General features: G+C 39.3%; 1 protein-coding gene across 2 annotated transcripts in view; it reads right to left on the bottom strand.

Moving 5' to 3' along the window:
* Positions 1-23,147, bottom strand: part of CPVL (carboxypeptidase vitellogenic like) — a 112,412-nt gene that overhangs the window by 29,884 nt on the left and 59,381 nt on the right. For both annotated transcript variants that reach the window (XM_007193500.3, XM_007193499.3), the window contains 2 exons: positions 21,646-21,744; positions 19,912-20,085 (listed from right to left, as the gene is read on the bottom strand). In XM_007193500.3, coding sequence (XP_007193562.2) covers positions 19,912-20,085; positions 21,646-21,744 — 273 coding nt within the window. The remainder of the gene's footprint in view (positions 1-19,911; positions 20,086-21,645; positions 21,745-23,147) is intronic.

Here is a 23,147-nt window from a genome sequence, read left to right as displayed (position 1 = left end):
TATATTTTAAAAGGATGCTTCAAACTTGGGAAAAGAATACATCAAAATACTAGCAGTTAAGGTAGTCAAAATATGGGCGATTTGTTTTAACTTGGCTATTTTCTAAGTTTTTTGGGTATGTTGGGATGCTTCCACAACGAAAAAATAATAAAAAGAACAATAACACTAAGAGGTTGGACACCTCAATTTGGCAAATGATGGGTCTTTATTCGGGAATAATTTGTGCTAACTCAAGTATTACCAGCTCTCAGTTTTTTTTCATGACAACTAGGTAAACAGCATAACTTTAGTTCAATCACAGATGATCCTAAAAACTCATTCCAGAATTCAAGCATTTACAAGAGATGACACTAGGTGATTTAGATTACGAGCATCTCTCTCTCTCTCTTTTTTTTTTCAAAAGGAAGAGATGAGAAAATCATTTTTTTAATGTTCTTTACTTTTCAAAGTGTTTTCATGTACACATGGCTTTATTCACATCCAGCTTCACAAGGTGGGGATGAGAAGTATTACAAGGCCCGCCTCCACTTTACTGTAAAGGAAATCGTGACACAGGGAGGTGTCAGAATGCATCCTAGATCCCACACGAGGTTACTTAAAAAACTAAAAATAGAACTACCATACGACCCAGCAATCCCACTACTGGGCATATACCCTGAGAAAACCATAGTTCAAAAAGAGTCATGTACCAAAATGTTCATTGCAGCTCTATTTACAATAGCCAGGACATGGAAGCAACCTAAGTGTCCATCCTCGGATGAATGGATAAAGAAGATGTGGCACATATATACAATGGAATATTACTCAGCCATAAAAAGAAACGAAATTGAGTTATTTGTAGTGAGGTGGATGGAGTTAGAGTCTGTCATACAGAGTGAAGTAAGTCAGAAAGAGAAAAACAAATACAGTATGTTAACACGTATATATGGAATCTAAGGGAAAAAAAAAAAGGTCATGAAGAACCTAGGGGCAACACGGGAATAAATATGCAGATGTAGAGAATGGACTTGAGGACATGGGGAGGGGGAAGGGTAAGCTGTGACAAAGTGAGAGAGTGGCATGGACATATATACACTACCAAATGTAAAATAGATAGCTAGTGGGAAGCAACCGCATAGCACAGGGAGATCAGCTTGGTGCTTTGTGACCACCTAGAGGGGTGGGATAGGGAGGGTGGGAGGGAGGGAGATGCAAGAGGGAAGAGATATGGGGATATATGTATATGTATAACTGATTCACTTTGTTATAAAGCAGAAACTAACACACCATTGTAAAGCAATTATACTCCAATAAAGATGTTAAAAAAAAATAAAGAAAGAAAATCAAAACACAAACAAACAAAAAAAACGCCTTAAGAAAGGAGCTAAATTCCTGCAAACAACAAGCATTTACTGACTCTCCACAGCTACATGTTTAAGTGCTACTCCAAGCCTTAGGAAACAGAGAGTTGGTGGAGAAGGAGACATAGTTCACATGTCCGGTTCAGAAACAATCTCATCTGTTTGTCCAGCTCTGGAGACATCCCTCATTCCTCACTTTGGCTCTATGGACCAGGATGTGTGCAAGGACATTACTCAGCTGGCAAGAGATGCCTCACTTCTGTTAGAGGGACTGGCCCTGACTGAGCAGCTGGGGAACAGCATCAGCTCCTGAAGAACAGAGCTCTCAGCCCTCACTCCACTGCAGCCCTTGCACAGTGCCTGACACCCCATAAGACGTATGGACACTTGTAGAGTATAGGCAATTGCGCTCTTTAAAGGCTTTCTGTAACGCTGTAGAGTGATTGCCGTTTTGTTTGGCCCAGGTCCACTCCCCCTTCCCCTGGTAACTGTATTCCCATTCCCTCAATGGATACAGCCCTAGTGGAGGCTGGCGATCAGTGTTCTTCCTCCTCTATGCAAGGGGTGAGCATGTGACCTAAGCTAGGGCACTCAAATGCTCTCTCCCTAGAATTTGGATTGTGGACAGAATGACACAGGGTTCCCCGATGAGTCTGCCCATTAGTTTTGCTACCTGGATCCCCAGAGTTTTCCCTGGTCCCTATCTTTCCTCACTCTAGTTCTTCAGTTTGTCCATGAATTCTGTGACCTATCCTGTCTTCTGACCAGTTCTTTTCATGCTTCAAGTAACCACAGTTGCTGCTGTTGCTAAAAGTATGAAATCCATACTCATACACCATTGGACCAGTGCCTCACATGCCCCAGCACGCAGTAACTGGGAATTCTTGGACACGTGGTTTAACCTCCATGAGTTGTGGTTGCCTTTCCTGGACATGTAGATGTAAGACCTACATCTCACTGTAGTGAGAATTAATGAGAAAATATAACAGGGTTCTAAGCACAGCACTGGATACAAATTGGGGGAGTTAGGTAAATATAGTCCTCCTTTTCAAGTAGGTTGATAACGTGATAATGACTTGGAAGACTGACTCAACAAAGAACTTCTTCTAGAATAAACCTTCAAAATATGCAGATGGTCTTTCTGTGTCAAATACTTGGTTGTCAATCTCACTCTTTTAGACAAAGGCCGACAGTAGGAGGGAATGCAGCCAGGGTAAACCTGAACTCTACGTACTCAAATGCATGAAATAACATGCCTTTCATGACTAATTTTACACACATTGGGCATGGTGTCTCAGCAGTCTTTTCTTGGTACTCAGAGCCATAAGTCTATAAATTACCCTTTAAAAGGAACTTGTAATTTTGAAGCATCCCAAGAAATTTCCCCATACCTAAATGCTAGAAAAGTATGGTTAAGAGTATAGCTTTTAAAAGGACATTTTGGAATAGCAGAACTCTCTCATTGTTCTTATTATGTTGCAGGCACTCTGCTAAGCATTTTACATCCATGATTTCACAACACCCCCAGAAGGCAAGTGTTATTTATGCCATTTTAGGAACAAAGGGACAGAGATGCAGGGAGGTGAGCCAGCTGGTAACAGAGATTCAAGTTCAGATCTGCCTGAGTCCAAAGTGTGCTTCTAACCCCTCTTCCACACTGCGCAGTGTATTCCGCTCCCCCCACTGCCCCCCGCCCAGAGAATACACTGAACAGGTGGTTTATTCTTTGTAATTACACATGCAAGGAGCAAACTTAAATGTAAGTATGACTCTTTGGAATGAAGGATACATGTTTATAGTTAAGAGCACAGGCTCTGTAGCTGGGTTTGAACCTAGCTCTGCCACTTACTAGCAGGATTATCTTGATTAAGTTACATAGCCTGTCTAGAGGTCAGTTTCCTCATCTGTAAAATGGATAGAAGAGAAACATATATGAGAGAGGGTCAATGGGAGAATTACATAATATAATGCATGTAAGCTCTTTGTGTCCCAGGCACACAGTAAGTGTTCAGTTAACACTAGCTATTATTATTATTGCATTTGAATAATTCAACATAGCTATTCAAATAGCTCCAAAATTCCCAAATGAGATGTTACCTGTGGATTTCAATTGTGATTTAGGAGGTAAGAGTCAGAATAACTCTTAGGATGGCAAGAGTTCTAACGTAACTGCACTAGGTCATCAATTTCATAAAACAAATGGCAGGGGCTTATAAAAGTCGTATGACACTTGCAGACAGGAGTCTTGAGCTCCAGCCTTGGCTCAGCCTCCCAAGGCCTGTGCTACTGAGTGCCTTGGAGCTGTCATCTACTCGCTCTGAGCCTTAATTTTCTCCTCTGTGAAGTGGAATATCTGCATCCTAGAGTTCTTGGGAGGACCCCATGGGATACTAGTTATAAAAATATCCTATAAGCTGAAGAGCAAGGTTTTATTATTGTTTTTGTTACTCTTTATTAAGAATAATCTGAAAAATAAATTTCTATAGTGGTGTGCAAACGTTTTCAATTGGCTGCATTTAGCTTGCAGATATATTCATCTAGGTCCACATGGTGTTGTTATTGTTTTTGCAATTAGATGCTGTCATTTAAATACTCAGAGATCTGACCACGCCAGGCCTATATTTCCACTCGGCCACGATGAGTGCAGGCTGTGCAATAGTTATCTCCCTAAGACACAGTCCTACCCCTTCCTGAGCGTCCTTCCCTCACCCCCAACAGAGGTGCAAGGGCAGCTGTCATTTATTCAATGCTTATGCTGTCGTTCTTCTTAGAAGAGAAACATATTCCTCTGTATTCATGTCTCTGTCACGGGTAGAAAAGAAAGATCAATAGGTCTCAGTCCAGCTCTACTCGTTCATTTCATTTTCTTCAGCTAAGTTTCACTTCCATCTGAAATGGAAAGGAAGTGGCCTTTTGTCTGAGCTGGAGAAAAGAGTTCGTGTTCACTTATACATGGAATGTGTTTGTTTGTTTGTTTAATCTGCTCATGTGAAATTTCTGTTTATTCAACAGTAAATCTTTGTGGTGAGCCTGAGGATTGGGCACCAAGAGAACAGACATGAAAAGATGTGACCCTGTCCTCCCTATACTCCAGATATTTTTTTAACTTTTCAATATAGTGAATAATCAAAAGAGGAAAAGCAAGTTTACTCTTTCGTTCTCTAAGTTTTCCTTAAAAAGAGGACTTTAAAAAAGTCAGTTTCACTTAAATCTTTCTAAAATCTAAATCATTTTAACATTTAAAACCATAAACTTTTCAGGTTCTGGATGTACATAAATCAGTAGTTTTTTCATGGATTTCACCCTCTCAGCAAGAAAACTTCCCTCTAGGAAAGACCTAGTGAACAGAATCAGATGATGATTAACCCTTATTTTACACAGTATAAGCTTCTGAAGGATAAATATTTTCCAGGCAGATATAAAGCAACCAATTGTGTCAGCTAAAGAGAGCTGCACGCCAGTTTACCTGCCAACTCAACTAAGAAGATCCCATACCCTCTAAACTCAGATTTTGACTTCAAGTAAGTTCGGGGGGCAAGGGATGATACTCAAAGGGGAAAAGAGACAACTGTGTTTTTGATGGTGCCTGCGAACACTTGAAAGAAGGGGTTTGGGGCAAAAATGTATATAAATGTGCATTTTGTTATATTTTCATTGTTGCCTGTATTAAAGCATAAGACTGAAAAATAAATCACATGAGGCCCACTTTCTGGTCTAAACTTTACCTTTTTAAAAATCCAAACCGAAACACACGTGTTACTGACAGAGAACACAAAGCATTTCTCTTTAAATCCCCGATAACTCCCCTACTTAGTAGGAAAATTACAGAGATGCCACAGAAGGAGGCTTTGGTCTCTCAGCACAACAGGAAAGCAAACTGAGCTTTTGTGAGAAGGCTGGATTTTTGTTGTTGCGTTTTTAGACGAAAGATTTATGCTTATATTTTGGCCCATTTACAATCCATCATAATACTTTGCAGACAAAGTTATGCTCTTTTCCCAATGATCCAGTGACCTTAATCTCTAACATTTTGTGGTTTCCTGTTTGGGGAAACAGCCTAAGCTATTCCAGGCTGCACAGCATTCCCAGTTGGCTGCTATCTGTCTTAGTTTTGAATGTTCTCCTGTTCGCTAATCAAAAAAAATTTTTTTTTAAAAAAAGAAGCCTTCCCTACAGATGCTAAATCAATGAAACTCCTACAAAGCAGCCCTCCACACTTCCTCTTCTGGCTGCCTTACCTATCATTCTTCTATTACAAACTCCAACATAGCCAGGAGTTCCTTCTGCCTGGAGCAATTAGCATGACCCACCAGTAACTTTCTCACAAATAGAAGAGAATTAATTTCATTAATATCCAACCTAACCCAGGGCAATTCCCAAGGGTTTCTCAAAAGCTCAGCTGCAAAAGAAAAACAATTTCAGCTATATAGTATAACGTTTAGCAATTTTCCCCACTGGAGGCAAAGTTGTTATTCTTCCAGGGACAGCGCCTGGGCCCCAGTTGCCCATCGCTCGCACTTTTGGCCCTACTTCTTCCTGGTGACTTTGCAGGGATATAGGGCTATAACACTCAGGAAGCCTGAGCCCCCAGGGCCTGCCTGGAGGAGACTGTGGCAGAAAAATAATGCCAGCATTGAATGAAACCGTAATCACTTCTGCAACCAAGTCGTTCTTCAAATGAGACATATTTTTCTTCCAAGTTTAAGGAAGACAAAGAAAGAGAGAAAATGGACTTAGAATAAACACCCCCATGTTCGTGCCATTCCCCTACCAGCTGGTTTTGCCAAGATGAGTAAAGAAAAATGAGAGTGGGGCAGGGAGTTTGAGTGAGTGTCCAGTGATTACACAAATAATGTCTTTCCGCCAAGGAAAATTATTCCTGCTTTCTTGCAACTTAACTCTAAATAATTTAGTTGCTTTTAGAATGGAACAAGAAGCAAAGCCAACTTGAAAATAATCCAGTGAGCCATCACTCCAACCCAGGGATCTTTGAAAAAATTTTAACTACCTAGAACAGCATAATTAACATGACTTTTAATAATGACCCAGAATAATATTTTCCTCCCATTTGAATAGAAGAGTCCTGGGGGCCCACTCTAGGGGGTCCTTTGCTCTGCTTCTTGTTTCAGGGTCTGTTCTCATAGCCCTTTTCTGATCCCCTCACCTCTAACCATCACCTCTCACCTATTGTCCATCCTCGGTAACTGGATTTAATGAACTCAAAGTGCTCCAGGAGCAGGCCCGCCTCTCCCCCAGACAAGTCTCTCCAGAGAGGAGTGTCCTCCCTGGTTGTCAGAATGTCAGCTTCAAGGTCATGCCAAGGGTCCTCTCCAAACACTGCCCCATGCTTGCCAATGTTATCACTCTACTAAAAGGTGGGCTGAGGAACCAATTTCTTTATCTTTCCACATTATTAAATGTACTTAATTAACCAGTACACATTTGCACATAAACCAAACCAACAAGAGACAGCCCCAAAAAGCAAACAAGAATTGCTATAATTTATAATATTTAAGTCTACAGGAATTGACTCACACTCATCAATACAGTAGCCACTGGCCACAAGTGGCCAGTGAGCACTTGAAATGTAGCTAGTCCAAATTGAGATGTGCTCTAAGACACACACTGAATTGTGAAGACTTAACACAAAGAAAAGAATGTATAATCTCTCAATAATTTTTTAATATTGATTAAATGCTGGTATGATAACATATTGGATATACTGGGTTAAAGAAAACATGTTATTAAATTAATTTCACCCGTTTCTTTTGATATTTTTAATGTGCCTTCTAGAAAATTTAAAATTCTATATGTGACTTGCATTTCTATTGGACAGCAGCCATATACCTTGGATTTGGTATATCCTGCAAAGAAAATTGGTCCCTTTGTCAACAGCTGCCAGATGACAGCAGTAACTTCCAAGGACAGCCACTCTTAGAGGAGTGATCTGCGGTTCATGAAGCTGGATTAAGCAAATCAGAAAGACTTTCCTATGGAGGAGTGGAAGATGCTCCTACAGTCTCAATCATTACAGCAGAAATAGGCAGGAGCTACAGGAAAACCCCTTGCCATCAAGTCCCCCTGCCAGCTCCCTGTTCCCCCACATTATCAACATCACTCAAGTTCAAAAAAACAATAGTTATCGCCATAAAATTGAATGGATTCACCAAGGATTTTGAGGGTGAACAAAACCTGAGAGCTAAGCCCCTGCCACTAAACAGTGTCACTGCTGCCCTACTACCCGTTGTGCCCAGGCAGGACAGGGAATGACCTCCCTGCTGAAGTTATCCTGAGGGCCAGCTGAGAGCAGAGTGGTCTTGTTGCAGGAGGAATGCTAAACCACCTGGAAAAAGCATTAATTTAGAGGCACCTGGAAGCTCCCAAAGGAATATAAACAGTGGGAAGGGAGGCCTTAGAGAGGCCGCAGAGTACTCAGCAAGCAGCAAGGTGCAGCTCACTTTGGATTCGGGCTGGCCTTTGAGACAAGTCGACCCACTTCTCCCATAACAAACTTGCCTTCCAGCTTGAGAAAATTCTAGTTCTCTGTGGATGAAGATTACTTTGCCTTTCTCTTAGGAGAGGACTAGAGTGTCAGTAAGTAGGCCCTCATCCTAAGGGCCAGAGGGGTCACTTCTACAAGTCTAATTCCTACCTGTTGTTAGCAATCTCCAGGTGAGTAGCAAAGTCAGTGAAAAGTTTCCAGCCAGGCTGATCTCACGAAAGAAAGCAAGTGGCTGGTTGTACAGCTTACTTTTCTTTACCAAAAATTTTTTTAAAAAGTCTAAGTGGTGCTCTGGATCTTTATGTTTTCATCTACATGGGAAAACCTGGTATCAGTCAGGTTGCAAGATTCTCTGCCCCATACTCTCAATAGTGATATTCACCAAGGTCCCCTCATTACTTTGCAATTAGGGTTTTTTTGGTGGTTTTTTCCTCCCCCAAACACAACTCCCCCTTATTTGGTAAGGAAAGTATCCCTTTCCCTTTTCTTCCTAGAGAACATCAAATGGTCTCAAAAGGATTGTACACATCCCTGTAACAAATAGGGGGACTGTCAGGAGGCTGAAGAAACAGACTTGAAGATGCAGAGTGAAAGGAGCACCAGGTGAGGAAAATCAAGACAGAGGAGGTCAAGGGCTCCTGCCCAGAGCGATTCTTTCCAAAGCTTGGTTGAAGGTTCTTCTGGCTTTCATTTAGTCACATGCCATTCGGCACAAGGATACTGTGCCGGGTGCTGTTACCCGGTGACAACACTCGGGAGCTGCTCATAACGAGCAAGTAGATAGCACAGGCTTCCCCATTGGGGGGGGGGGGGGCGGGGTCGGATGACTTCTACAGTGCAGGCCAGGCAAATCCAGTGGGAAAAAAGCCCCTAGGAAGGGCCCGAGAGGTTGTGAATGTGGCTTCCTTAGGCAGTGGGAAGTATGTGAATGCTGCTCTCCTTACTGGACTACAAGGCCAGGGCCAAAAGCCACGGAATTAAGTCATCCACATTCAGATGGAAGCAGAGGAAACTGCAGTGCAAAGAGCCCTGGGCCTGGAGGCAGATCCTGTGGCAAACAGACTTCAGTGATGACGGTGATGATGACTATGATTAGGAAAACCCAAACCCAAACCCAAACCCTGGCTCTATCACATCTGATGTGACTATCATAGAGAGCAAATAAGCGCCCTAGTGCCAATCTATCCATTAAACATGAGTAAAGCTTATTTCTTAATTTCCTTTTTTAAAAAAATATTAATGTACACTATTTTCCTCTCACACGCCAGGGGATGGTGGTTGGCACACGCTGCTTTGAAGACCACTGGTTTCCAATGATCCAACCTTTTAGAACATGTTGGCATCGTTTTGCATCTTCTGTTATACTAAGACACAAGAAATAAAGACTGAGAAGCTACTGCAGCGTGGTGACATTTATTGCACAAGAGATATTCCTCATTGTAGCCAGAGAGCAATACTCTTCTCACGCTTTCCGTATTTATCTTTTCAAAGTAAAGTCAACTGATGTAATTGCCTGTGTCTCATACCAGCTGGATTTCATAGCAACTAGATTTAAGTGTGCATTTCTTAGCTTGTTGATTTTTAGGTCCCTGGAATCTACATAACAAATGGTATCACCCCTGAATATCTTTCTTCTTGTAACACCCTCACTCTGCTGTATTTGGGTGGCTCCAGATTAAATTCTACTCTTATGTTGCCATAAATCACAAACGTACCTTCTAATGTTTTGAGCATGAGGGACCTTCAAACAACAACAAAATAAAGCCCTGACAAAATGATGACATCATCACCAAGCAAAGCAATTTGAAATAAACCAATTCATACAGCAGAATATATTACCAAATGGCTTAAAGAAATAAGTAAGAGTAAATAAAAATATATGCTGGTTCTCATTTGAGTATTTCATCCCCACATCAGTTTAAAGGACAAACGAGAAAAGGTGTCAACAGCATGGCAATTTGGGGTGAAATCAAAGTCTGTTTAATAATTTATGGGTATGCTTTTTTCCCTTTATTCATTGAAATGCTCAAAAATCAAAGAAACCCAGCAGAAGCATGCCTCATTAAAAAAAATTACTGCTGTTCTTGCACTTGGATTATAACTAAAATAGGTAAAAGTAATTCACAAGGAACTCGACAGTATAACTGATTTTCAAATGCATACTATTTTTATTTGCCTGCAAAGTGATGACTGCTTATTGATAGTATGATTACATAAAACACATGTCCCAGGATTAGCTTCCCTCTCTTCTGTTATGCTTCCCTAAAAACTACTCCCTCCTCACAGAAGTTTTTCACAGAATGGTACTGGCATTCTCTTTACCGTCTTCAAAGGGATTGAAAGAAAAGTGATCACATCAGATTATAGTCAACAAAGCTAGACTTTTCCCATCACGGTCCAATGAAAGCTCAGAGTCCAACTTAGCAGTTGAAGAATCGGACCCATTTAAGTGTTAAATTTTTATTGGTATGCTAGACATTTATCAAATCTAGTTTCCTGGCACTATTACCATTGACATTTTGCCATCAGAAGATGTTATGAAGGAAAATGCCACAAGCAATTAAAATGACTGCTAAAATGACTCAGATTTACTAGAAATATTTACCTTTCAAACTTCTAAGTCACATCCATTAGCCAGGAATTGCCCATTTCTAAACGAAGATCTTTTGATAGCCTAGGATAAGTAAAGAAAACTCTTAACGACCTGGGTGTTAAGATTTCAGTCTGGTGGTGAAGCTGAGAAACATTAAGATCCTGAATTCTGAAGATGCAATTAGTTGAAACTTAATGAGCTGCAGAATGATAAGTGACAGGGAAATGTAACTTTATATTTACAGTTTCCTGACTAGATGAACTTTTAAACACAGCAAACTAAGCCCTACCCAAGGGCAATTTTAACCTTTAAAAGCAAAAGCATATGGAGGTATTAGCCTTTGGAGATGGTACCTCTTAAAACTGCAGTGGCCTTCCAGGCAACTTAGCAACAAGGGCAACCTCAATCCAAGGGCAACATTTTGCTTTGGATCCAAATGGCCTCTAGAGCTGTAGCTCCTGTTTTTTTGAAATAATGGTTTCATACAGGAAATACACCACACACACACACTCACATTCTCTCTTTCGTGTACTCTTAGTCTTTGAAAATATAGCTCGTATATTTTTAGGAAGGCAAGAGCTGCAACCAAACAGAGAAATGGAGGTTGGAAACATATTCAGAATCTTTAGCAAGAATCTTCATAAGAAAATGTAACTTCTTTATCAGAAAGTACTAAGGACCAGGGGACTTCTACAAAGAACACGGGATTCAAAACCAATAGCTTTTATGGGGTATGGGCTGCATTTTCTAGATTTTAGAGATGCCCTATCCCTATCTATCTATCTATCTCTCTCTCTATCTATCTATCTACCCACCTGCTACTGTATTTTATTACTTTGAAAATCAGGATACATCTTACAATCAGTGTATTTGTTTTTGTTTTTTAAAAAATGCTGCTTAAAAGAGGAAGGAATATAACATACATAATATAATCAATAGTAACTGGAGTGGTGAATTATTTGCACTTACTAAAATTCAAATAAGTTTACTATAAAGACAGCTTACGACGTAAATGAACAGATCATCTGTCTTCTTTCTGTCATTCTGTCCTTTTCCCCCTCCTTTCCTTCCTTCCATCCCTCCTTCCTTTCTTCAAAGTTTACTGCACACTGCTATGTGCTAGTTGCTATACTAGGCAACTAAATCAGAACCTTTGGTGGAGGGGGTCGTAATTCAGTATTTTTTAAAGCTTCCCAGGTACTTCTAATGCAAAGAGAACAATGTGAACCACAGCTGAAGTGGAAGAACAGTTTAAGAATGGTAGGAAAAGAGAAGATTAAGGGAAGTAAAATCTTCTAAGCAACATCTACTCTCTGTGAAGCCTTTTATTACTTCCTTTGTTCCCAAGACAATTCTTCTTTCATTATTAACGTTTGTTGAGTGCCTACTATGTGCCAGGCACAGTGGTAGGCCCTGGGTACAGAGTGTGAACAAGAAGGTAAGATGGCTGCCCTTACACGGTTTGTTGTCTATGAGATAGAATTTTCCAGATTAGGAAGTTAAAGGGAGAACTTCAATTCCAGGCAGCTTGACTTCTGACACCGGACATATTTTAACATCACCATCAGGGAGTTGTAACATAATTTGCAAGTAAATTGGCTACCCACCAATGAGCATACAGAGCCAGGTAGAAAAAGATTATTTTAATTACCTGCTATTTTGGATAATGTAATCAATGTCTACCAGCGAGGAAAACTGATGGAATTCTCTGTGAGAGTAGATCAGTGTCCTTGCCTCCACCACAATGCCTCATAATTCTCTGAAGTATGCTGAGGGACTTCAAAGTCATGGTCATACTAAGCAGTCCACATGCTCACAACATGGTCAATTAAATCTCTGCAAAGCACTAATCACAGTCTACCTCCTTCAAAATTTTATTGTATATATTACATATACGCCAAAGAATGTATTATAACATATCTGTAGGTTAGGAAGTATAATAATAAATATACATTCACAAATGCACCAGCCACCTTAAGAACTAGTATAGTACCAATATCATTGAATCTACCCAGTGAACTTCTCCCCTATCCCAACCCCCCTCTGTCTACCCCACAGAGAGAACCACTATATAATACTATTTCATTTATAGGCAATATCTAAAATAGGCAAATCCATAGATACAGTAGATTAGTGGTTTCCAGGGGGTGGAGGGAGGGAGAAAATGGGAATTACTGCTAAAGCATAAGGGGTTTGGGGGGAACATGACAAAAATGTTCTAAAATTAAATAGTGATGATGGTTGCAAAAATTTGTGCATATTTAAAAAACTACACACTTGAACATTTTAAATGGGTGAATTATATCTTCAATTAAGCTGTTAAAGAAATAGTATAAAGAAATCCTGTGTACTCTTTATGTAGCCTTCAAAATATTAACGTTTTAAATAACCACCATGCAATCATCAAAACCAGAAAATTAACACTGATATAATATTATTGTCTTGCTACAGATTTTATTAAAAAATTTCCACTTGTCCCTTAATAACCTTTTTCTGATCCTGGATGCAATAAAAGGTCACATGTTATATATATTTAGTTGTAAAGTCTCCTTAATCCCTCAGTGTTTGTGTGTGTGTAGGTATGTGTGTGTCATTCATGTCCTTTGACAAGTACTAGCCAGTTATTTTGTGGCTAAATTTGTCCCCTAATTTGAGTTTGTCTGCTGTTGCCTCATGATCAAATTCATTCATTTTTGGCAACACACATTAGTGTTGTTGTGTCCTTCTCAGTACAACATATCAGGAGGCACAAATGTTGATTTGTCCCATTACTGGTGATGTTAACTTAGATCCTTTGGTTCATATGCCAGACTTCTCCACTATAAAGCTACTATTTTCCTCTTCATCATAAATATTTTGAAGGAGGATACTTTGAGACTACGTAAATATTCTGATTCTCATCATACTTTCACTAACTGATGTTAGTATCCACTGATGATTCTTTTCTGAAGCAATTATTACTGTCCTATTTGTCAAATAATGATTTTCTATTCCATTATTTCTTACACATTTATTAATTGGATTTTTCTCCCATTCATTTTTTATTTCTTTACATCATCATGAACCCTGATTTTAAAGGGAATGCATATTATGTTTTATAAAACAGAGTAATGCTTACTGGTAGATTTTTATTAGGTCAAGAAAGTCCCATACTATGGTAGGCTAAATAATGCCCTGTCACAACATATCTAGTCCTAATCCCTGGAACCAGTGAATGTTACCTTATGCAGAATAAATTAATTAATTAATTAATTTAAAAAAATAGAGACTTTGCATGTGTGATTAACTTAAGCATCTTGAGATGGGGAGATTATCTAGGAGGTCCCTAAATGCAATCTCATGTATTCTTCTAAGAGGGAGGCAGACGATATTTGACCACAGAAGAGGAGAGGGCAATGTGACCACAGAGGCAGATGTTAGAATGATATGGTCCCAAGCCAAGGAATGCCAACAGCCACCAGAAGCTGGAATGGATTATCCCATTAGAGCCACCCTATTGACACCTTGGTTTCAGCCCAGTGAAAGTGACTTTGGATTTCTAACCTCCAGAACTTCGAGAAAATAAATTTCTGTAGTTTATGCCATCAAGTTTGTGGTAATCCATTACAGCAAGCATAGGAAATTAATACAGATACTACTATTCCTCGTTTGCTAAAACTTTTTGTCCTAAGTGGGTTTTAATTTTATCAAATCCACTTTTTTGCATCTATTAAGATAGAAAATTTTTTTCTCTTTTAACATTTTAGGTGGTAAATTACATGATAGAACTTCTAATGCAAAAATATCCTTGCATTCATGGGATCAACCCAACCTGATCTTTTTTATTCACTGGTGGATTAGGTTGTATTAATATTTTGTTTAGGATTTGTACATATATGCTCATAAGTGAGGTTGCTCATTGTATTGCCTTTGCTCCTTTGTCAATGATCAGTTGACTATATTTATGTGGGTCTATTTCTGGGCTGTCTATTCTCTTCCATTTATCTATTTGTCTGTTCTCCAGCCAATACTATACTGTCTTAATTACTGCAGTTTTATAGTAAGTTTCCAAGTCAAGAAGTGTCATTCATCTGACTTTGTTCTTCTCCTTCAATACTGAGTTGGCTATTCTGAGTCTCTGCCTTTCCATATAAACTTTAGAATTAGTTTGTCAATACCCATAAAATAACGTGCTGAGATTTTGGTTGAGATTTCATTGAACGTGTAGATCAAGTTGGGAAGAACGGACATTTTGATAATATTAAGTCTTCCTATTCATGAACATGGAATATCTCTCTATTTATTTAGTTCTTTGATTTCATTCATCAAAATTTTGTAGTTTTCTGCATATAGGTTTGTACATAATTTGTTAGATTTATGCCTAAGTATTTCAATAGTTTCGGTGCTAATGTAAATGGTTTTGGATTTTTAATTTCAAATTCCAGTTGTTCATTGCTGGTATATTGAAAAGTGATTGGTGTTTGTATACTAACCCTGTATCTTGCAACTTTGCTATAATCACTTATTAGTTCCAGGAGCTTTTTTATTGATTCTTTCAGATTTTCTACATAGACAATCATGCCATCTTCATTTATTCATTCTCTAATACTTTTATTTTCTTTATATAGAGCTGAGTTTCTGACCTATAACATTATCCTTCCTTGTGAAGAACTTCTTTTAACATAATTTGCAAGGTAGGTCTATTGGCAATAAATTCCTTCAATTTGTACTTGTCTGAAAACATCTTTATTTCTGCCCCATTTTTGAGGGATAGTTTCATAGGACCAGAATCCTAGGTTGGTGATTTTTTTCTCTCTTCAGATATTTCACTCTCTTTTCGCTTGCATGGTTTCTGAGGAGAAGTCAGATGTAATTCGTACCTTTGCTTCTTTATAGGTAAGGTGTTTTTCCCCCCCTCTGGCTTCTTTCAAGATTTTTTTCTTTATCTCTGATTTTCTAAAGTTTACATATGATATACCTAGGTGTTGTTTTTTGGCATTTGTTTGCTTGGTGTTCTCTGAGCTTCCTGGATCTGTGGTTTGGTGTCCGACATTAACTTGGGAAAATTCTCAATCATTATTTCTTCAAATTTTGTTTCTGTTCCTTTCTCTCTTTTCTTTCTGGTATTCCCATTATGCATATGTTACATCTTTTATAGTTGTTCCGCAGTTTTTGGATTTTCTGGTTTTGTTCAGTCTCTGTTCCCTTTGCTTTTCAGTTTTGGAAGTTTCTACTGTCATATCCTCAAGATCAGCAGTTCCTTCCTCAGCCATGTAGTCTACTAAAGAGCCCAACAAAGGCATTCTTCATTTCTGTTAGTTTTTGATTTCTAGCATTTCTTTTTTCATTCTTTCTTAGAACTCCCATATCTTCGCTTACATTATCCATCTATTATTGTATGTTGCCTACTTTGTCCATTGAAGCCCTTAGCATATTAATCATAGTTTGCAAAAATGCCTGGTCTGATAATTTCAACATCGCTGTCCTATCTGACTGTGGTTCTAATGCTCGTTCAGTCTTTTTAAAGTGTGGTTTTTGCCTTTTAGTATGCCTGGTAATTTTTTGTTGAAAGATGTACGTGATGCACCGGATACAGGGCACTGTGGTAAATAACCCTTTTGTAATATGGTGGTAAGATGTGGGGGATGGGAAGTGTACTAGAATCCTAGGATTAGGTCTCAGTCTTTTAGGAGCCTATGCCCCTGGACTGTGAACTTCACCAGTGCTTTGTAGTTGCTCCCCCTCACCTCTTAGGTGGGACAGCATAGCTAAAGGCAACTGGAATTGGGTATTTCCTTTCCCCCACATGGAAGTCTAGAGCTGAAGTTGAGTATTTCCCTTCCCACAGGTAGATCAGGCTCTGATAACCCCTCAGTGGGTTAGGCTGTGGTAAAATAGCTTTCTGAGGTCAGGCCTTGTTACAAAAAACAAAATGCTCTGGTGTATTTCAAGGTGGCTACTTTTTACCTCCTCCTGCCATAAGCAGAAGGGATTTTTCTCCAGTATTCACTGTGACGACATTGCAGAACTCCTGGAGATAAAACTACAAAAGTGGGGGCTTCCTCCCATGACTGGATTCCCCTGGAGTTTTTAAGTCTCAGGCTTATCCCCACTGAACTTCCAGTAATTCATGAATTACAGCTCAGGTTTTCCTATCCTGGTACTGGTTCTTGTGGAGGTTTCTGCTCATGGATTTCTGCTTAGAAAAGTTGTGATTCTCTGTACCCACCTGCTGGTCTCTCCTGTTTGTGAAGAAGTAGTTTGCCCTGTGATGACTTCACTTCTCTCAGAGATCTAAGAGGAGTTGTTGCTTTTTCAGTTTGTTCAGCTTTTTACTTGTTGTTAGGACAGAATGGTAACTTCTAAGTTCCTTACATGACAGACTGGAAACCAGAAGTCTGTCAAGTCTTTTTTATTTTTGTATTTTCCATGGTTTTTTGTATACCTTTTGTATATAGCAGGTGCTTAAAGGCTTCTGCTGAAATGTGTTGAACATCATTATTAATAGCTTATATTTTCAAGCACTTTCTAAGCACCAGTCATTGTTTTAAGTGTTTTACCTACATAATCTATTTAAACCTCATAAGAACTCACCTGTAAGTACTATTATTATTCCCATTTCACAGATGAGGAAGCTGAAGCACAGAGTATTTTAAGTATCCTTCCCCAAAGGAATATAGCCAGTGAATAGTGGAAACAGAATTCAAACTCAAAATGTCTAACTTGAGAACCCATGCTTATAACCACCATGTGCTATGGACCCAGGTAACTCCTAGAAATCCTGATAATATTTAACCATGATCTGATTTAATCATGAATTCCAATAGTCCAACCGATTATTTCTCATTCTAGTTGTTCTGGAAACTGCTAAAATGATATTTCAATTTACCACCTAAATATTTGAAATTACTGAAAAGAGGATGACTTTGAGTACACATCCCTTGTAGGTCTTTACAAGAAAAGGATTATGTTTTCACATAGTCTGTACAGAAAGTGATGTACTACACCCTTGTTCTTTTAGTTCTATTAGTTTCCAGAAACTGATGAAGGTCTTCCTCAGCCCATCAGATATTCCACATTGCCTAAAATGAATCTAGTACTAGAAAGAGACTTCCATGTTCCTATGAATAGAAACATGTGCACTATTTTCTATGACAAATTAGTACTGAGTCTTACATAAATATAACCTTGAGGGCACTAATGTTTTAAGCCAACCTAGATTGTTCTGATTCCACTGCATACACATTGAGGTTCACCACCATTAACAGACAAGCCAAGGATAATCGCTGCCCTGTGGGCTATGCCAGCTGTAGCCATGGATATGCGGTCTGTTTCAGCAACAGCCGCTGTTTGGTCTGCACTCAGACTGACTGCATACTTTGTTCTCTTTCTTTCTGGAAACATGGTTTATCTGCACCACTAATCTAGTCTCTTTTTCTGACAACTGATTCAGAGTTTGAAAGTTTAGAAAACATTCTGATTTCATTGGAATTCATATTGGTAGGTTTAGGATACATGGGAAACAGAAACAGATATGTTTAAATATCAAAATGCAGGCTCATCTTCAATCAGCATATTCCCCCTTATCAAGCAAGTGGACACTGTATGGCGATCAGCCAATACCAGGAGAGTTTACACCATCAGGTGAACTATATATCTCACGCTATCTTCACTTCGCTGAGAAAGCAATCATACCCTAGTTAAATTTATACAGTGAGAAAACCTATCTTGCAAGGGCACAAAAAAATACACATGGGAACTTCCTTATCTGCTCTCCACTCAAAAAAACCATTTTGCATTCCTTAATGTTACATTATAGCCCAATGTTTACATCTTGAAAACATAAGTGCTAAGCTCTTTTTGGTTTAATAAATTTGTGGATAATAAATACCTGACGGATTATGAACAAGTTTATTAGATATATTTTTGATAGACCACTAATTTATAGAACTGATTTTTCATTCATTCATTTATGTGTTACTGACTTCTGCTCGAGGCCCATAATGGCAGTACAGTGTGCTGAGTGTGACCACAGCAGTAGAGACCACATGGTCTGAGACCTCAGAGAAGAGGACAACCTGAAGGTGCTCAGAGAAGGCTCCAAGCAGGCAAGCACTAAGGGCCACTACATTTCCCTGACAGAACCAAACACAAGAGTGGCTGAAATCCTGATCTCATCTAGTTAGGCCCTTTCTTGCCTACAAAGTAAGTATTTCATGAAGTTCTGCAGATATATAATGGGTTTGTAGACTCTGCATGCCATTGGCCTTAGATTATTTTGAACAAAAGTTGTATGTCTAGGATTCAAACTCTGTGTACTAGAGGCAGGATCAGAAAATAGGTCTTCTAGGTCGGGCATATTCTAAAACACAATCTAGTAAAGGTGCATTAGGTCAAGGGCTCCCTTGGTAGTACTGAAGGTTGTGCACTGAACAATCCCAAGAGACACTGTTCCTAACATAGACATTGTTGAAATGTGTTTTCCTTATGTCAGAAAATGGCAGTAAAGAGTCTGGTTCAAAAAAAAGCAGTATACTAGGACAATTTTTGGACAGATAGAAATAAAGTATCTTGAGGAGAGGTTGTCTTTTGTCTAATTCATGTGTTGGTTACTGGTTGCCCTGTTTTTTGTTCATTCCAAACATTACTCTTGCCTCTGCCAGGAAAGAGAGAGAAAGTGGATCACCTCTGGTGGTGATCTTCTCTATCATTAACACACTTATCCTGTTGAGCTACCCCCAGACCATGCCTAGGACAAATGCTAACAGTCCTGGAGGATCAGAGGAGGAGGTAAGGAGAGAAATAAAGGGGAAAGAAATGCACAGGATGACTGTCCCCCTGTCACCTGCTCGTGGTGTCCTTCCCTCACAGTGAGAGTTCGAGGGTCCACAGTTCCTCTGCTTGAACCTCTGGTACCACCAGCAACAAATCAGGCAGAACATCTCAGTCAGATAACACAGTGATTGACTTTACATGCCTCAAAACAGGGACCTTTTCTCATTCAACGCTTCAACCTGACAGACTAGCACAACGTTTGGCGTAAAGCCGGCCCTGAAGAAACTGTGGTTGAGCAACGTGAATGAATGCAATTATCAAGCAAAAAGCATTTTTGGAATAACCAGTTGATTTCATTTATCCCTGACTTCATTGGGATTAACATAATAAAGCAAACAATAAGGGAAAATTGGCTTACACAAGGCCAGTCATCTTCTCGGCTCTGCTCTCCTTCTATTTTCAAGAAATGATGGGAGGTGTCATGTGCCAAAGAGAATTTCATTTTTAGGAACTTTCGGGGGAAAGTGATTTAATTAGAAGGAAAAAAATAAAACTTTTAATTCAAAGAAATCAAACAATGCAGCAGTTGTTACTTACACTTGTAATATATCATAAAAGTAAAAAATGGCAGGAGTCAAATTAAGAGTAAAAGAAGGTCACTTCTGCTTTGGGTGATCTGAAAAGTTCCTAAAATAGATAGTAACTAAAGTTAAGTCTCTTACCTTATAATTATTCATGATTTCAGTTAACCATGGTTTCACTGACTTTACTGTATCTTCTCGCAAGTACTTTTCAACTTTGGATCCATCACTAAAAGTCTGGTTTCCCACGTGGATGGCTTGTCTCACTTGTGGGAGGGACAAAAATTTCCTGTAGTAACTTTGGTCCTCAGGTTCCTGGCATCAGAAAAATATTAGGGAAAACGAGTGGGTGGTGGGAACAGCACTCTGGGGAAAGCTTCAAATTTCTCCTAACATATATCACAATGAACAAGATGTGACACCACTATTAACTGGTCTCTACCATGAATATCTTAACTTGGGGATTTGGGGAAATTCAAATTTTACCAAGCAAATCTGGATGATCTGATACTCTTAGAGCCAGTATCCAATTTGCAAATGCTGGATTTTCCTTTTTGTAACAACGAAACTTTTGTGATCTGTAACTCCAATTAAAAACCCCATTCAAGGCAAAGATAGGAAAAACGAAGAGGCGAGATTATCAAAATCATTTTGCTCCTTGTTGGAGGCTCTCAGGAAAGAAGGTGAAATGGACCACAAGGGGACAGGAAGGTGATGTGGTGGATTAAAAGCTGAGGATTTCTTTTTCATGTTCTGCCGTTTATTAAAACCACACACACAAAATAATCAGCTGACCATAATTTAAGGGGGAAAATATATCAAGTGTAAGAACAGATGATACCTTATGAAGGACATAAGACAAAAGAGAAGTTGTCCATGAGCCTTATTTTTTAAAAATACTGCATAAAAGTCTCTGTAAGATTCATTACGCTAAAAGAAAAAAAAAAAAGGAGTAAATGCTGTTTTTAAAAAGTTACAAAGGATAAAAAAAAAGAGTTTGAAATCAACAATTTTGTGACTCATCAATATTTTTTGCTAACTGTGAATACATTTTCTTTGTAAAGAAAAAAATTTAATCACAAATTTTGCTTCTTTCTTGCCTAGCATATGTTTTTCTCTTGGTAGAATCTAAATCCAAAACCACAGGGTTGGCAAATTTCATTGAAATTAGCTTTATATTTTATTTACAAAATAGTTCATAAGTAAGACAATTTTAAAAAACAGAATGTATTGTCATATCCACTAGATATGGTTCTACAAATCCAAATTCCCACTCTGGCTCCCTCTATCTTCTTTGATTAATTCTACCCAAAAGACATCAAATTTTGGCCCACTTTTATGAAAGAAACTATCCGAATACTTTGAGAAATATTCCAGAGGGCTTGAAGTGAGGGCCGTACTGAATGCATGAAACATCTTAAGTTAAAAGTAAGACAAAGCAAATATTTTCATAAAGGCTTTGGCAGTTTGGGTTATCCAAGCTGTCTTAAGTACAGAACAAATAATGTGGGCATTTTCAAGAAACTCACTACAGGATTGGAGCTCTGGGACCTGATACCCAGAACTGCAATCCTGGCCTCTCTCCTTCACAAAAGAACTTCTGTATAACAAGATCTAGTGGGGGGAAATTGTGTTAATCGGAGATTTTTTTTGAGTTATCTGGAATATCACACAGTCTCAATGGTCAGATTATAATGTATACAAGATTGGCAGGGTAAAAAATCCTATAGATTAGTAGACCAAATAATGCAATACAGTTTGGACATGTTTGTCTAGTGTAAAGTCAGCTCTCCTATTTCCTAAATCGGAGGAAGTTTGGTTTTGCCAAAAGTTTTAAGCAAACACTATTATGGTTTTTTAAATTGTTGTCATTACCGTGCACTGTAAAAGGTTGTAGTAATTAGAACATCCTGTAACATTCTGGAAGTAGGAAGGCTCGCTTATTAAGTCACCATCTAGTAGTTTATCCAGTAACTAGGTTGGGAGAGAGGGGAGAAAGAAAGGAGGAAAACATCAGCATGGGTAAAAATGTACAGGCATTTGTCATTTCATTTATTCAATAACTGTTTTATTCAACAACCGCTTCCCACACATCTCTGCGCTATAGACACTGTCCAAGGCATTGGGGAAACAGCAGTGAACAAGGCAGGCCAAAAATGCTCCCTCATAGAGCTTATATTTTAGAGGGTATACAATAAACAAGCATTCATAGGTAAAATATGCAGTGTATTACAGAGTGATAAGGGCTAAGGAGAAAACTAACAAGGAGAAGGGGAGTAGGAAGTGCCATGGGTGCCTGTGGGGTTATGCGTGCCTGGGTGGTGGGTGTGGGGGACACTGCAGAGAGGAGGAAACGGGTCTCACTCACAAGGTGGCATCTGAGTAAAGACCTGTTGGAAGGGAGGAAGCAAGCCTGGCAGACATCTAGGAAAAGAACTTTCCAAGTAGAGGAAACAGTGAGCCCAAAGGCCCCGACTGTGGGAGTGAGTCTTGTGGGGAAGGGTTACCATACATGATCATTGACCACTCACCCATGTACGAGGAGACAGGGCAGAGGATACGGACATACACCCAGGTGCTTGGCACTGGTGGAAGTTATCTTTGGACTGCTGACATTGAAAACCTGGTCATCAGCTGAAGATGAGAGCAGTCGGCACGGCTGTGTGCTTTTCTCAGGTCATGTTGAGCTGCACAAAGGCAGGCATGGAGTGGCGGAGAGGGGCATCTAGCCAGGACTGTGGTTTGGCCAAAGGAGTTGGAGGAGGTGCAAAGCGGGGCGTAGGTCGGGAATGTATGTGATGACTGAGCTTGGGTTTATGTTGGGTAATTAGAGAAATTAAGACCTGCAGGGGTAGGGGACCAAGAAGAGGTAGTAGGATCCATGGACTGAAAGACAATGGGATTGCAGGACTGTAATTCAAGTTGGCATATTCAGAGAAGTGAGCTGGGACGATAGGAGGCGGCAGTTGGGGGAAGACGTTTGAATCTGTTGGATCTGAGATTGTGGAGTGATTGCTGGCTTTTTTGCAGGGGGTAATGGGAATGAGCAGCTAAGGTAAAGAGAACAAGATCACTAAATGAGAGGAGACTAAGAAACAGAGGGACCAAGTATTAAAAAGATCATCCATGTGGAGACTTCAGTCACCAGAAATGATGACAAGAGTAATGCTGGAAAGTGACACTGAGGCAGGAGCCAAAATATTCAGAGAATGAGAAGGCGATCGCCAGGGGTGTGTGTCGGGAGAGAAGCTGATCCCTCAAGTTCCCTTCAGCTCCAACTTACCGCTCTTTTATTAACTAAATCATTTTAAGGGGATCAGAACATCAAAAAGGCTTTATTATTTAGGCTTGAGATTTTGACATTTGTATTCTCTTGG

Source organism: Balaenoptera acutorostrata, chromosome 7 (assembly GCF_949987535.1).
Source record: "Balaenoptera acutorostrata chromosome 7, mBalAcu1.1, whole genome shotgun sequence".
NCBI classification, from domain to species: domain Eukaryota; kingdom Metazoa; phylum Chordata; class Mammalia; order Artiodactyla; family Balaenopteridae; genus Balaenoptera; species Balaenoptera acutorostrata.
Note: the sequence above shows the minus strand (reverse complement) of the source record. Positions and strands in the feature narration are given on the sequence as shown.